The following is a 14,941-nucleotide window of genomic DNA, read 5'->3' on the forward strand; positions in this document are numbered from 1 at the left end:
TATCATAATCATATTAGATCCTTTTAACGACTGAAAGTGTGTTCACAAAAATACAAAATCTATTAATTTAGATTGGAATCTTAATCATTTGTAATCCAAATTTTAAGGTGTTAAATGTGGTAATTAAAAATTTGTGAATAAAATTATATGATAGATTAAGCCCTAGGTTATTGAGTTTCATTATTCTTGATTTGATGGTGCAACCAGCCCCAACATGAGAATCCATATGTCTTGAGCAATTGGGTTTGAGTCTTCCTTAATTATTGTAAAAGCATTTTTGGGAATGTTTGGTAAACCTGCTATCTGAGATATCCTCTTACAATAATGTCAATAGAGGGCATTTTGGTGCGTTTTTTAATTTGACAATTTACAGCCAAAGAAACACTATTATTTATAGTTTCACAACTTCCCTCTTCTTCTTTTTTCTTTTTTCCCCGTCTTTACCCTCTCTTCCAAGTATTGCATTAAAAGTCTAACTCTCATGATGATCCATACGGCAAATATGTCTTATAGACAGCTTTAAGGTCCGTTTGGATACAACTTATTTTTGCTGAAACTGAAAACTAAAAACACTGTAGTAAAATAATTTTTAAATGTGTGAAAAAGTACTGTTCACTCTTTTTTTTTTTACTATTCATATGCCTTGGTGCACTGTTCTCATGAATAGTGCACCAAGCACTGGTCTTTTAAAAAAAAAAAAAAAACACAAACGTGAGTTTGGAAACGCGGATCCAAACCCACACTTAGTCTTGATACTCCTAATGAGGGGCTTAAGTCCTTTGAGTGTGCAAGCAAAAGGGGATCAATGTCAATGTATATCTATATATATGTCACTGCTCAGCATCTTTATTGACTTGATGGTGAAAATTTGACAATAAATTTTTATTTTATTTTTTGAAATAGGACCATACATTATTGAGAGATAGAGAGATAGAAAATGTTAGAGATATATTAGACATATTAACCCAATGTAATAGGCCCAAACTCACTCTTATTTGTACTAGTAGTCTAGGGTTTAGTCGTTTATATATACTCATCCTATAATTCATTGTAACACAAGTATTATACTACACTCTTACATAATAAAGATGTAGCCCTTAAGAGATCCCTCCGTGGACCTAGGACAACAAGGCTGAACCACATAACTCTCGTGTTCTCAGTATTCCTATCCTATGTTTTCCCTTCCGCATCCACTCTAACATATACAACATGGTATAACACATCGCGTTGCTAATATATTTAACAGGGTATTTCATTATTCAGAAACATTTCATGTGGACAATAGAAGAACCTGACTCCATGTAGTCTTCCTTAGTTATCCACATCTGCAACACAAGCTCAATACCAACTATCAGTAATAAACAATGTAGACTTCTCCTAATAAATATAAAAATATATCAAGATGTCCTAATGTGCTTATTGTTGATTACAGAGGAAGCATGATGCTAGCTAACTATATCTTGAGAAAACAGAGTCTATATGCAATACTTAGATTGATAAAATTATAGGAAAAATTAAAATGTGAATAACAATGAAAGGCACCTGCTGAAAAGTGCTTAATGAAGCCAGAATGGAGCCACCAATCCAAACACTGTACTTTCTTTCTGGGGGTGAAACCACTCTCACTCTTACCCCAGGAGGTGCCAGTGAGCTCAGCTCCTTAGCCAACCTATCAGCAAGGCCTGGTATCATAGTGGTGCCCCCACTAAGCACCAAATTACCAAACATCTCTCTCCTGATGTCCATATCACACCTTCTGATTGACCTCAGCACAATCTCATGGACACCACCGGACTCCATTCCCACTATTCTTGGATCAAACAGGACTTCTGGGCACTTGAACCGCCCTGCTCCGATTGTTATAACTTGCCCATCAGGCAATTCATATAGCTTCTCCAGCTCAGAGCTCTCCTTTGACACGCCAAGTTCTTTCTCAAAATCCATTGCAACATAAGAAAGTTTCTCCTTTATATCCCTGACAATCTCTCTTTCTGCTGATGTTGTGAATATGTAGCCTTCTTCTGCTAGGATCTTGGTGAGGTAGTCTGTGAGGTCTTTGCCAGCTAAATCAAGCCGCTGGATGGCATGTGGAAGTGCATAACCCTCATATATTGGGACTGCATGTGTCACTCCTTCTCCAGAATCCATTACCATTCCTGTAAAAGGTCCTTAAAATGTGTAATTGGAACATAAACTCCGACAAGGTGCTACCAGGTGCATGTGTGCAGTTGTAATAATATAGCAAGCGAATCTTGAATGATATAGAAACCTAAAGTCATTCCTAATGGCCGAACTAATCACTTCTCCCTTTCTTGAAAGATTACTATAAACATGAGTTTAATATCAGTTGTCAATTGTCAAAGATGGGTTATGGTATGAAAATCACAATAACCTTCCTTGAGGTATAAGTTTTACGTACCTGTGGTTCGTCCACTGGCATACAAGGACAGCACAGCTTGAATGGCTATGAAAGTGGCTGGGATTGCAAAGGCCTCAAACATGATTTCTACCATTTTCTCTCTGTTGGTTTTGGGATTCAAAGGGGCTTCCGTTAAGAGGACGGGGTGTTCTTCTATGTTGACTCTGAGCTCCTTGTCAAATGTATGCTCCCAAAGTCTCTCCATAGCTTCCCAATCTCTCACTATTCCATGCTCAATGGGATAGCTTAAACTGAGGATCCCACGCCTTGCTTGTGCTTCATCTCCAAAGTAGATAGCCTTCTGTCCAATGCCAATCATTGCATGCCTGTTTCTTGGCCGACCTATTATGCTAGGAGAAAGTACACATGGAGCATCATCACCAGCAAACCCAGCCTGCATTAAGGGAAGTCAAACTGTTAGTACATAATTAATGAAGATTTGCAGGGGGGAAAATTGCTGGATTGACTAACCTTGACAGAGCCTGTTCCATTGTCACAAACAATTGGACGATTTTCATCAAAATCCATGCCTCTTGTGCTTAATTAGAAGCTTTCCAAGAAGTGGATTGAAAGGGAATAGTTGTGGGAGGCTGGCATATACAGGCTATGTAAATAAAGATAGGGAAGCCGAAAAAGGAGGAGAATAATGTTTAACTTTCGCTTTGACATGAATTTTAGCATTACTCTCTTTCGGTTGCTTTTGTGCATGTCAAAGCATATTGAAAATGCCTTATTTATACAAATACTTTTCCATTCTGATAAGGCATCGAGTAGGCTGCCCTTTCTTCATTTGCAGGCTTCTAAAAGATATGGTCTAGTATTCGAAAAACTTTTTAAATTGTCTATACTTTTTAGCTGAATTAAAGATGTATACACTTTTTCTTAGGGATTTTTGTTTTGTTTGTTTGCTTTTTTTTTTTTTTTTTTTTTTTTCAGAGAGTATAACTCTTTGAAATCAATGCAAGCATAAACTACTAAAAACGGTTTGCTACTTTGTTGAAATCATATTATTAATCAACATAATCACATGCCAAAATAATTCACTTGATAAGCAAAAGCAAATGCTAAAACTGAAGGTTTTTTTTTTAATGCATATTCGTATTGGAATTGAAGGCTTTTTTTTTTTTTTTTTTTTTTAAATGCAAGGTCAATGCCACACGTCGTACACATGATCAAACCCGAATCAACCAAAATTTACCTTACAGTACATCTTACATCATTCATCATTGTAACATATGCTTTTTGAAATACAATATATAGACTGATAGACATATATCATGTAAATGCAAGCGTGTCATAATTTTAAAAAAATATATATAAATATATATCTACCACATATAAATGGTAATTGTGCTACTGTGAGCAATATTGAAATCGTTATCCATGAACTCTCACTTTTATTTCTACCTTCTCTAATGCCAGATAGGATAACATACTACCGTTATTTACAGAACCGTGGAGAAATCCACCACAGGAAATCAAAATTTAACGGTAATAGATTTAAATGTTCTTCAAATTCCAGCCTCGAAAGGCTTTCTGCCAATCAACAAAGAATTTAGACAAATAAACCATTGAAGATAATTAGTAGGACCATCCAAAGTACCACCAACACAGCATATCTTCCAACTTACAATCCTTCATCAGTGGCAATAAGGTGAAAAAAGTACACTTCAATCTTGAGACCTTCCCCAAGTGACTTAGTGCCTGATGCTTTTCATAGATTTCTTCTAAGCCATCTAGCATTCATCCTCGAAAAGCTTTCTTAACAAATCCTTGCAAAGAGCTCCCCATTCCAGCACCAACAGCTTCTGCCAAATACTGAGCCTGCAAAAAACTCACCACAATGAAGAGTTTTGTACAATGCCAACATTCCCAAGTGGTCATAATTGAGAAAATATAAGAATTCAAAACAAGAAAGGAAGCAAGAGAAAATACCTCTTGGATGGACTTCTTCAGATCAAAAGCATCTTTCACACGACCATTTAAGAAAGACCATGTATCACGAAAATCTGTAAGAAAATGTCAAGCAACTGAGTAAAAATGTTATTTATGGTATGCATTCACCATGGCACTTAAAAAAGAAAGTTTTCACCAACACTGCACAATGCAAGAATTCAAAAAGGGTTCATACCACGTGAAAAGTTCACCACCCCCCCCCCCCCCCCCCCCCCACAAATATATATATATATCCAGATATTCATTTTAGGGAGAAGCGAGGTGGTGGGAAGAGGGGGGGTGGGAGGGGGTGGTGACCTTTGCTCACTTTGGTATTGGGAGCTTTTTGCATCATCATTGTTTTAGTTACCCACAATTTGATCAAGGCAGACAAGCATTGTAGTGATCATCTTTTTTGTATTATTATTTATTTATTTAAAAAAAGAGTCAAGTTTGAAGACCAAAGTAAAGAACATAAACCTGGGGAACTATCAGTCAGCATGTATATCTCAGTTGTTGAGTATATTCCCCCAAGGACAGTACGCTTTACATACCAATCAATATCAGAGGCCTCATCACCGACAGCATGCCAGATCTCATCTACAAGCATTGCCCTCTGCTTAAAACTTGTTGGAACATTCAATGGTTGTGCCTGCAGAAAAAATTGATAACAGATATTTTCCGTGGTTCAGATTTATGAATGCAAGTCATAGCTTTAACAAGTCAATTGGCTGCTGAGGATAATACCTGGATGCTAAGAGCTTGAGGCCATTTTGAGATGTATGGAGCCTGCATTTCCAGGCGAAACCTAATAAGCTTGGATATGTGATCACTAGGCATCATGCTTTTTAAGTCCTCTCCAGAGTCAATTCTATCAATGAGCCTTTGCAAGCAATCATCCATGAAAAACTGAAAAGTGAAAAAAATACCACCAGCTCAATACACACATAGAAAGGAAAGTAAGTTTTGTTGGCTAAACAGAAGTGCATCACTAAGCATGTGTTACACTGCAAAAAGAGTATTGGCACTAGACCCCAAAAACAGTTTTAACAAAATGCAACCACAGACCAATTAGTAATATCTGATTCCAACCTCGAAAGAGATTATCATTAGCAAGTCAATACTAAAGCGTTAATAGAAGTATACAACACAGTAGATGGTTAGACGACAATCTGCAAAAGTAGTGCACAAAAGTTTTAAATCACTGAAACCCATCAAAAAGCCACCTGAATTGAAATTCCTCCCTTTTTAACTACTGCCAGAAACACACTAGCTGTTCAAGACAAATCGTGTCAACAATGATGGCTATCTCACATCCACATGTATTGCAATATGACACCATGAATAAAATAGAAAACAATGGAAAGCCATGGATACAAATCAACCTAAATCAAACTCAATCACAAATCATAGTGTTACATTATTGCCAACATTCTTTTTAATTAAAAAGTTTCATATGCACCCAATGGGTCTTAAAGCCACAGCCTTGCTGAAATGTCATCTGAGCTAAAAACTTACCAAAAACATTTGGAGGGAACAAAGCCCCATTATCAAAATGTGTTAGAATATTAAGTAAGTGATTATATTCGCTATTTTCTATCAACTTAAGCTTTTGGGTCAGTTGATAATTTGGGGAAAAAAATCAAAACTTTATACACTATCACAACATTCAGGGACTTAAAAACAATAGTGAACATGACCCAATTGCTAGCATCCTGAATATAATTGAGTTAGAAAAACCAAAGTTAAATTGATGCTAAACCGGTGAAGAAAAGTACCTCCACGAGTGCGGCTTCTTTCCTTGGGAAAGAACCAATGATAGAAGGAGAAACACCAACTGCCCTGGCACCAGCAATCATAGCCGCTTCAGTCCACCCCAACCGCACCTGCAATTACAAAATGGGCATTATTCTTCAGTCTTGGCAAAAGTTCATTGTGTTCTCTTTGACAATTTATCAAACACATTGTGCGCATAAATAAAAAAGAGTGTAGTACAGACCACGTGGGGAAGCGAGGCTTGAAGCACTCGAGCTTGCTCGTCTTGGTACTCGACGTACCGCCGTTTCCTCTGAGTCTCTTCGGGTCGAGCTTCCTCGGCCGTTGAGGTTGACGTGGGATCAGAAGAATGATTACTCGTAGAGTGTTGATTTGGGTTTGGATTAAAGGTCTGATTAGGCGATGATTGAGGAATTTCAGAAGTGGAGGAGAAACGACAAGTGCTATTATCAATATTTTGATGATGATGAGGAAGAAGAAAAGGGAAACGGAGACGGGCTTTGATATTGATATTGCTACCGGAAGGTGCACGGAGGAGGAGCAGACGCTTCGTCGCCGTTCGGTACATTTCCGGTCACTGCTACAAGTCTACGGAGAACAAAAGGGGAAGAGAAGAAGAGAAGGGTTTAGGATTGTTTGTTAATATTATATTCGTTTGGTTTGACAAATATATAATATAAAAAAAAAATTTGTTTGACTGGAGATTTTGAGGTTCCACGTTGTAGTGTGTGGTGGTGCCAAGTGTCATAGGGTTCGGCCAAGAGGAAAGTTTTGGCAAATTGCCCCCATTTTTTACCTCCCCTCCCTTCCCCTCCCCTCCGGTCAACTATTTTAGAGAGAGAGAGAGAGAGAGAGAGAGAGAGGAAAAATCTTGTATAAAAATGATGTATAAAAATGATTTTTCGTATTTTTTAGAATTTGATAGCATAAAAATAAATAGTCAATAAAAAACTATCTTTGGTCGACATACTTCCATTTTTTACCTCCCCTCCCCTACCCTCCAATTGACTTCTTTAGTTCTTTTGAGAGATAGAGAGAGGAAAAAATACATTTTCTCGCTTGTGTTGTTTCGATGAAAAACTTTATGTAAAGATAGTTTTCTGTATTTTTCAATATTTGATAGCATAAAAAAAAAAAAAATAGTGAATGAAAAATTATCTTTAGTCAACATAAAAAGTATGGCTTAATTTTAGAGATTGTTATCCATTTTTTTTTTTTTTTTGGGAAAACTACTCTATCTCATAGCAAGCTAAATAAGGGGAGTTTGAAAATTATTTTTCAACCCATTTAAGGTTGCTACCAAACAAAATTGTGGCTAATGCTCTAGCAAAAAAGGCTAAATGTTGTACGTGGTTGCAAGACCTCCCTAAGGATATTGCCCATTTAGTCTTATTTGATGTTCATTGAGTTTTATGAATAAAGTCCAAGGCTGTTCCTAATTTGGTTTCTCAACCAAAAAAAAAAAAAAAAGTTACTACCAAACATAGGAAAATAATATAATTTTATAGAAAATAATTTTTAGAAAATGACTCATTTTCTAAAAAATAATATTGCCGAAACAAACAAAAAAGTTAGTCCTCTCATAATAGTTGGATGCCTATTTTAGACTCTTCAATAGATGAGATAACGCCTATTTCATCAATTTTTAAATTCCTTTATTATGCTTTTTTTTTTAACCATTAGTTAATTTTCTAAATATATTAGTTACGTAGTTGATTTTAAAACATTTTTATTATGTGAAAAATTCAAATTTCTAAAACTCAAATTCCACTAAAAACTTAAAAATACATATTATCTCATGATTTTCTTTATAAAACTTGAGTTTCAAAAATGGTCACATAAAAACTCTAATCTCTCACACTGTGTGCGCTTGCCGGCGATTCCATCAGAGAAAGAAGAAGAAGAAAAGCACTAAGAAGACTCAACCATGGGTAAAAAAATATCTCAAAAATGGTCACATAACAAAAATGTTTCAAAATTGATCACATAATTAATATGTTTGGGAAATTAGCCTAACGGGCAAAAAAAAAAAAAAAAAAAAATTCTCATTTATTATTTTTCAGACAATCAATGGTTTACATTATACTATTACACTTTTTTTTTTTTTTTTTTTTAATTTAAGTTATAGTCAAGCCAATGTTGGGCAATCCTCCAACAAATGCCTAGTAAGACCACCCAAGTCAATCAAGACCCTTATGATCGGTAAGGCTCTCTTTGTTTTACCTAATCACCTAGTTAATGGCAATAGTCACAGACTTAATGGTCCATCCCACCACAATTATGGGCCTTTTATTTGAAAAATGTTCCAAGCAGTGGCCATGATAATTGATTAATTGTGATGTTTGGTTCCAAATATATTGTGTGGCCTAGGTGTCGACCATAGATGTCAATTCAAAGCCCTTTTGCTCTTCTTTCTTTTATCTTTAGGTTTCGGCCCCATTTTATTTAGTTACCCTACCTCTTTTACAAGAGCACCATTATGGGCCATGGGTCCTTCAAGTTCATGCAAGGCCCATGTTTTAGTTCTCTGCTTGAGCTATTCCTTCAATTTTTGGGTGTCAACAAATGGACATCTACAAATTTGACCAGTTATGAACAAAAGGCTTAACTACTTTTTGACTATGTATACTTTCAAAGCTAACAAAATGCTAGCACGTATCTGACTACAATATTCTCTATATACATTGTACTTTGCATAGCTGGAAAGAATACAAAGAATAGAACAATATAAGAAAAACAGTTGGGCTCCACCATTTTCTCTCTCCCAAAATCACTCCAACCAATCACCTTTTTCACTCAAAATCTCTTGAGTAATGCTATAACTACAAACTATTTTACAAATGGTTGTTATGACCAGTTTTTTACTAGTTTTCATCTAAGCCCACCACTAATATTACATTTTCATTTATTAATAACCACTTACCACATTAACGGTTTATAAAAAAAACTTGTATCTCTAGCATTACTCAAATCTCTCATATTTTCTCTCCTCCATTTTCCATCCTCCCTATTTTCACTCAAACCAAATGTAGCATTAAATAAAGGAGAGGCAAGATTATGGATAAATCTTGTTACACACTCCTTATTGTATACTTAAGTACACTTCCACTTTGAAATTATGTTTTGAAAATACAATTTCAGTTATAACTGTGAAATGGTGTCACAATTTTAACTGAAATCCTATTTTTAAAACACAATTTCAACAAACTTGACATTGTGTGTCCAATACACACGGCATGTAACTATTACCGCTCCAAGTTTTTTTGGTCTTTGATAGGGTGAGGGTGGAATCTTGACTTGATTTCCTTTGCCTTGCTTCTTGTTCTTGAAGTGAGTCATCAAATCTACACCTATTTAATTGGGGGCTCATGGGGAAGACTCCCCTTGCTAGGCTTATGCAACAAATAATTGAGTGCTAATACCTAATAAGCTTGCAAATAGCCAGGATCAGGTAACTAAGGGCAATTTTCATGGTGCTCGACTGTGAAAATTTGAAACTATACCTCAGAATAATGTTTTTCTATTGCCTTGGCTTGCACAACAATGTGCAAGTTAGATCCAAGAGAGGTCTAAACTTTCAATTCTCTGTGCCGTGTGTGGTAATCATTTCGAAACGCTCTTACATTACATGTAGTACTAAGGGTTGCCATTTTGCTCGTGTTTTTTGAAATTAACTGGGGATGCCACACAAAGCCATTCGCTCAGTTGATCTTGGCTTAGTAGCATGGTTAAAAGTGAACATTTGTTCAAATGTTGAAAGGTTCCATAAATTTGATATGCCCTGGAGAGTTGTATTTCCTATTGCCATTTGGACTCTTGGTTGCATAGTAATCGTGTCATCTTTCAGCACACAAAACTAAACTTAGAGCTTCATTAAGCTATTTCTAGAAGTCAGTGCAGTATTTCAATTTAGGTTATGGATAGAAACAAACCTGACCTTTTGAGATTATCAGAGTCAAATGGGTTAAACTTCTTCAAGGAAACTAGATTAAAGGGTTTTCACGAGTACTTTGATACGCAAGTTGATGTTGTTTCTGATTATGGTATTCTAATGAAGTCTTTATTGGGGCAAAAAAAACACTAGACTTGTATTTTCTGCTGACTTCTTGCATTGGTATCTCACAGATGGAATCAAATTTTGTAAGAAGACCACCTATGCAAGTTTGTTTGATTTGTCAAGGGACCTATTTCCATATGAAGGGACCCTGTCTTGTTCTTAGACATGTCAAGATACACTAGTGAACTTGAGCAAATGGTATCGATTTGCATACTAAGAAATGGACACGCAAATTTGGTTACCAAATTAGTACCAACCTATTGGAAAGACTAGCTGAAAGAATAAAAATTAAGCATACCACTACTTGAGAGTTGAGAGACAAATTTTTACCCAAAATATAAAATATTTGCAAATTGTAGTGATCATTATTGGAAAGCGGCCACAAGGACTTTCGATTGATTGGATGAACTTTCCTATTCATTAAGTTCGTAAACCAAATACACGTCCTACTCCTATGAATCTGCAACATAAAATCCTTGAAGATAATCACATTCTCATGCGAAATATGTCTAAGAAGCTTCAATTCTCGGCATAGTCAGTGTTTGATGTACTTGGTGTTGGTCTCAAACAACGTTTGCCACATTGAGTAATAATGCTTCCCTCATTGTCTAATCCCATTCAGAGGCTCATCTCATGAACAAGGTTTCTTGGATTAAATTGTCTGTGCTTGATAATGTCACTTATAGACGTTGTTTTGAAAGAAAGAAATAGGATTGGAGAATTGGAACTAAGACTTCTCTTTTCTTTCCTTCAAAAGAAAAAATATAAGATAACTCTTGATGTGTCATGAACATCTTTGCATTCCCATGGATATTATCAACAGAAATGCAACAACTTTTCAGGATGCTATAGAGTAAGATTCGGAACTATAACCCTTAGAGACGTGTATGTATATGCAGTCCAATATAAATAAAAAATTTCTTGAAAAGATTGAAACTTTAATGAGCAATTTTCATTAAGACACTTTACAAAAGTCCAACAGGAGAAAAGCAGTACCTAGATTTATCAACAAAGGAGATCAAAAACCTGCAAATAATGAAGCAATAACCATTTTGTCATCTTTCAAATTTTAGTCATGCCCCAACTTACCACTAACTAGCTTCACTAAAATCCATCAGAAGTAAGTGAGCGTCTCTGAAGACTTTTCATTTAAAGGAATGGCAAGCACAACGCACCCTGCATTTTGAAAGGAATACACAAAGCCAACCCACATTGCACCCAAAAAAAAAAAATGTTAAGATTACTCTGTCGGAGTTGACATCGTGCTCTATTCAAAAGGTTTAAAAAAAAACATGACTACAGCTCCAGCTTAGCATTTTCAAATTTTTGGTATCCTTTTTTTTCCCCCTAATTGGCTAGTTTAAAATGTGAGAATGTGAAATGCTATGCACAACCGTTTCATTGGGTAGTAATGAAGTGCCAAAGACAAATCTATCACCATATAGATCCATTACCAGAACTGGTCTTCAAAGCTCTCTCTAGTCTTGAAGGAACGAGCTAGCTCGCAAAATATTGCCTCTTCTACCCCTTTTTCCTAACAAATTAAGCCAAAATGTATTGAACTAGTACATTGTCACAGCATGGCATGCCTTAAATCTGTACCTCTTCTATCCTCCTAATGGCTTCCCTCATGTCGAGCCGTTGCTCAGAATTACTTTCAGTGCAAGCAGCCCCAATTCGGAGGAGTTGCAAAATCTGATTGCGCGAATTAGTATAGCTCAATAGCTCCGGATCGATCAATTCATCCTCTCTCCTTTCATACATTGAGGTTAGAACCCATTGCACAACATCAATCCCACCCTTGCCATTGCTAAGATATTGAGAGGGGAATTTGCCAGTAAGGATTTCAAGAATGACAATTCCAAGGCAATAAACATCTGACTTGGGAGAGACTTCTTGGTATTGTGTGAATTCAGGGGATTTATAGGCAAACATTGATTGTACGGCATTGGGTGTGTTGATTAGTGGATGAAAGCCATAGTCACTTAGGAGTGGCTCATAATCATCACCTAGAAGAACATTGCTGGACTTGAGGTTTCCATGAGGCAACTCATAAGAAGAAAATTCAGTATGGAGGAACCCCATTCCACGTGCCATTCCTTGGATAATCTTCAGACGAATAGGCCAATTCAGCTCGGCATGAGAAATTCCACGATCACCTGCACAAGTCAATAATATGTTTTAAGGGTTTGTTTGGGTACTGCTTATTTTGTTGAAAACTGAAAAATCCTCTAACAAAATAATTTTTAAATGCGTGAATAGAACCGTAAGATCAATTTTTAATGAAAGTTTTGTTAAAAAAAGAGGTTTATAGGTCCCGTGAACACGTCCATAATATCCAAACGGATACTAAAGCCGGATCATAAAATGTATCTATTTTAAATAAAAATAATTTCCAGGAATAGAGCCTGCATGCAGAGAAGAGGCTTAAGATGGCAATGGAGATCAAAGTCATAACACATACCATGTAAGACATACAACAGGCTGCCTTTAGGAATGTATTCAGACACCAACAGCTTCTCCTCTCTTCGAAAATGGTAAGCCAAAGGCGTCAAGATATTCCGGTGCCTTAGTCTTCCAAACCGTCTCATCTCGGCATCAAACCCTTCTCTCTGTAATCTATTCATCTCCCTCAACCTCTTCACCACCACGGACAACCCAGTGGCCATCACAGCCTTATAGGCAGACCCCAACCCGCCATTCCCTAACACCTCCGCCGCGGCCTTCATCAAATCCTGCAACCCAAATGCACCCCTGTCATCATTCAGCATTACAAGATCAGACATCCCATTCTTTCCATGGGTTGAACCCTTTCTCGAGCTGCCTTTCCGGCTCGTCTCTGATGCCCTGCTGTTGCTGCGGTGAGAAGTAGAACTCGGCACATGCACTTCAACCACATTGACAGAGTCTGGCACTTTTTCTCTTCCACCAAGCATACCAAAGTGATCCTCCTCCTCACTGCTCTGCTTGCAAGTGAAAAATGCAAATGCGATAAAAACAAGCGCTGCAATGCCAAGCACCACGACCACCACGAAGTTGTGGGACTTTTCTTCAGGTGGTACTTCATTAGGAACATTAGTATTAGCATTAGTATTATTATTAGTTTTATTATTGCCTATGCAAACCTTGTCCAGCGGCTTCCCACAAAGGCCTTCATTTCCTTTAAACGAGTCCACACTAAAAATGGACAAGCTCTCAGGGATTTCACCTTCCAACTTGTTATTGGACAAATCGAGTTGTTTCAAGGTAGGTATTTTCATAGGAGGGATAGGTCCTGAAAAATGGTTGTGCTCAAGGTGTAATTCTATGAGATGGGATAGTTGTGTCACAGATTCAGGTATGGTACCATTGAATTGGTTATAAGAAATCCAGAATTTCTTCAAAGAAGTAATATGGGTAAAGAAATCTTTCGGTATTTCACCAGAGAACTGGTTTCCTGTTAATAAGAGAGACTTCAGAGCACCAACCCTGTGAAAGTCAGGGATAGGACCTGAGAAGGAGTTGTTAACCAAACTGATTGTTCGAAGGCTCTGAAGTGCATTTAAAGCTTCAATATCTATCGTCCCGGAGATGTCTAAACCTGTGAGATGAAGGCCTGTGACAGTGCCGTTAAAGCAAATAATTCCAACCCACTTGGCTGAGCAAGGAGAGGAGTCAGGAAGCCATGAACTTAACCTGTCTGCACGGGTGAAGGATTGTTTGAGTTTGATAAGAGCCTCATATTCGGATAAGGAAAAAGAGAGAGGAGGGAGGAGGAGGAGAAGGAAGAAAAGGAGAACACGAACAGCGGCCATTGCTGAACCGGAAATGAGGCAGGTCCCAGTAGAAACCAGCCGCTGTTCGGAGGAGAGAGGATTAATGTGTGGTTCTTCTCTGAGCTTTTTTTGTTTGGTGTTCCTTTTTTGGTTCTGTTGATAAGTTTGGGTTTGGGTTTGGGTTTGGGAGGGAAGTGTGTCATGTTGGGTGTGAGGTGTGAGTTGCATTGATGAGAGGGAAATTGGTGAATAGGTAGGAAGTGCCAGATTTACGTTAAAACTCTCTAAGAATAGCTAAGCTAGCTAGGGACTTCTGGAAAGAGAGGCTTTGAGGGCTGTAGATTTAGTGTGGGGTTGAGAGGAAGAGAGAGAGATGTGCAAATTTTAGGTTGACCTAGTCAGTTTCATTCGTTAATGAAGTGGCAGATTAAACTCCATTTTCGGATTACTCCATCAATTTTTACAAACAGTATGGGATTTATTTGGACGGTCCATCTATATAGAATGCTGAGGGCTCTGGCATGCATTTTCTAAACCTGGTACAAATAACTGTGGACACAGCCTAGAGTTACATTATTAACTTTTCCTAAAATTATAACAAATGGGATATGTTATCCAAGAATAAAAGGTCTATCTTTCATCTGAACCAATGGAAACGCACAAATTCCGAACTTTCAGTTTTGGAAGGTAGATTAGAATTTAGAGCACTCATGCAGAATACCATTACAGCAAATTTTTAACTAAACTCAAGTAAAACTATCCCGCGTTTATCTCCAGTCCTTTAAAATTATAAACCACTCTTTTCTCGAACCCCATTTCAGGTACTGTAGATTTGGTTTGAAATTTCTCCAAATTTCCTTGCTTTATGATTCAATTTTTCATCAAATTTGCTTGATGATGGATGGGTATATGATGCCCGATTGAATGCCATATATATGCCAGCAGGTGGGAGCATGTGGGATTTTTGTTGCTCAAAGTTATCATTTTTCTTGATTTAAT

At 37.1% G+C, this 14,941-nt stretch overlaps 3 protein-coding genes across 3 annotated transcripts; all 3 read right to left on the bottom strand.

Moving 5' to 3' along the window:
- Positions 1 to 899: 899 nt before the first annotated feature.
- Positions 900 to 3,289, bottom strand: LOC126707264 (actin-like). The gene is made up of 4 exons (XM_050406855.1): positions 2,891 to 3,289; positions 2,420 to 2,813; positions 1,543 to 2,156; positions 900 to 1,325 (listed from the first exon to the last, which is right to left on the bottom strand). Exons 1-4 carry the CDS (start codon positions 2,945 to 2,947, stop codon positions 1,260 to 1,262), a joined length of 1,131 nt encoding a protein of 376 aa, XP_050262812.1. The 5' UTR covers positions 2,948 to 3,289; the 3' UTR covers positions 900 to 1,259.
- A 507-nt stretch (positions 3,290 to 3,796) lies between these two features.
- Positions 3,797 to 6,778, bottom strand: LOC126707267 (uncharacterized). The gene is made up of 6 exons (XM_050406857.1): positions 6,354 to 6,778; positions 6,133 to 6,240; positions 5,102 to 5,263; positions 4,835 to 5,006; positions 4,355 to 4,428; positions 3,797 to 4,243 (listed from the first exon to the last, which is right to left on the bottom strand). Exons 1-6 carry the CDS (start codon positions 6,696 to 6,698, stop codon positions 4,163 to 4,165), a joined length of 942 nt encoding a protein of 313 aa, XP_050262814.1. The 5' UTR covers positions 6,699 to 6,778; the 3' UTR covers positions 3,797 to 4,162.
- A 4,620-nt stretch (positions 6,779 to 11,398) lies between these two features.
- Positions 11,399 to 14,608, bottom strand: LOC126707338 (pollen receptor-like kinase 3). Its single transcript, XM_050406944.1, has 2 exons — positions 12,652 to 14,608; positions 11,399 to 12,346 (listed from the first exon to the last, which is right to left on the bottom strand). Exons 1-2 carry the CDS (start codon positions 14,168 to 14,170, stop codon positions 11,778 to 11,780), a joined length of 2,088 nt encoding a protein of 695 aa, XP_050262901.1. The 5' UTR covers positions 14,171 to 14,608; the 3' UTR covers positions 11,399 to 11,777.
- Positions 14,609 to 14,941: the final 333 nt, after the last annotated feature.

This window comes from Quercus robur, chromosome 11, assembly GCF_932294415.1.
Source record: "Quercus robur chromosome 11, dhQueRobu3.1, whole genome shotgun sequence".
NCBI lineage: Eukaryota > Viridiplantae > Streptophyta > Magnoliopsida > Fagales > Fagaceae > Quercus > Quercus robur.

Coding starts and splice junctions, on each gene's coding strand:
- LOC126707338 (XM_050406944.1), bottom strand. CDS start 14,170: ATGCAACTCACACCTCACACCCAACATGACACACTTCCCTCCCAAACC. Junction 12,347..12,651: donor CCTGTTGTATGTCTTACATG/GTATGTGTTATG, acceptor TGACTTGTGCAG/GTGATCGTGGAATTTCTCAT.
- LOC126707264 (XM_050406855.1), bottom strand. CDS start 2,947: ATGGATTTTGATGAAAATCGTCCAATTGTTTGTGACAATGGAACAGGC. Junction 2,814..2,890: donor ATGGAACAGGCTCTGTCAAG/GTTAGTCAATCC, acceptor CCCTTAATGCAG/GCTGGGTTTGCTGGTGATGA. Junction 1,326..1,542: donor CATTAAGCACTTTTCAGCAG/GTGCCTTTCATT, acceptor CTTGTGTTGCAG/ATGTGGATAACTAAGGAAGA.
- LOC126707267 (XM_050406857.1), bottom strand. CDS start 6,698: ATGTACCGAACGGCGACGAAGCGTCTGCTCCTCCTCCGTGCACCTTCC. Junction 6,241..6,353: donor AAGCCTCGCTTCCCCACGTG/GTCTGTACTACA, acceptor TTGTAATTGCAG/GTGCGGTTGGGGTGGACTGA. Junction 4,244..4,354: donor TGAAGAAGTCCATCCAAGAG/GTATTTTCTCTT, acceptor AGTTTTTTGCAG/GCTCAGTATTTGGCAGAAGC.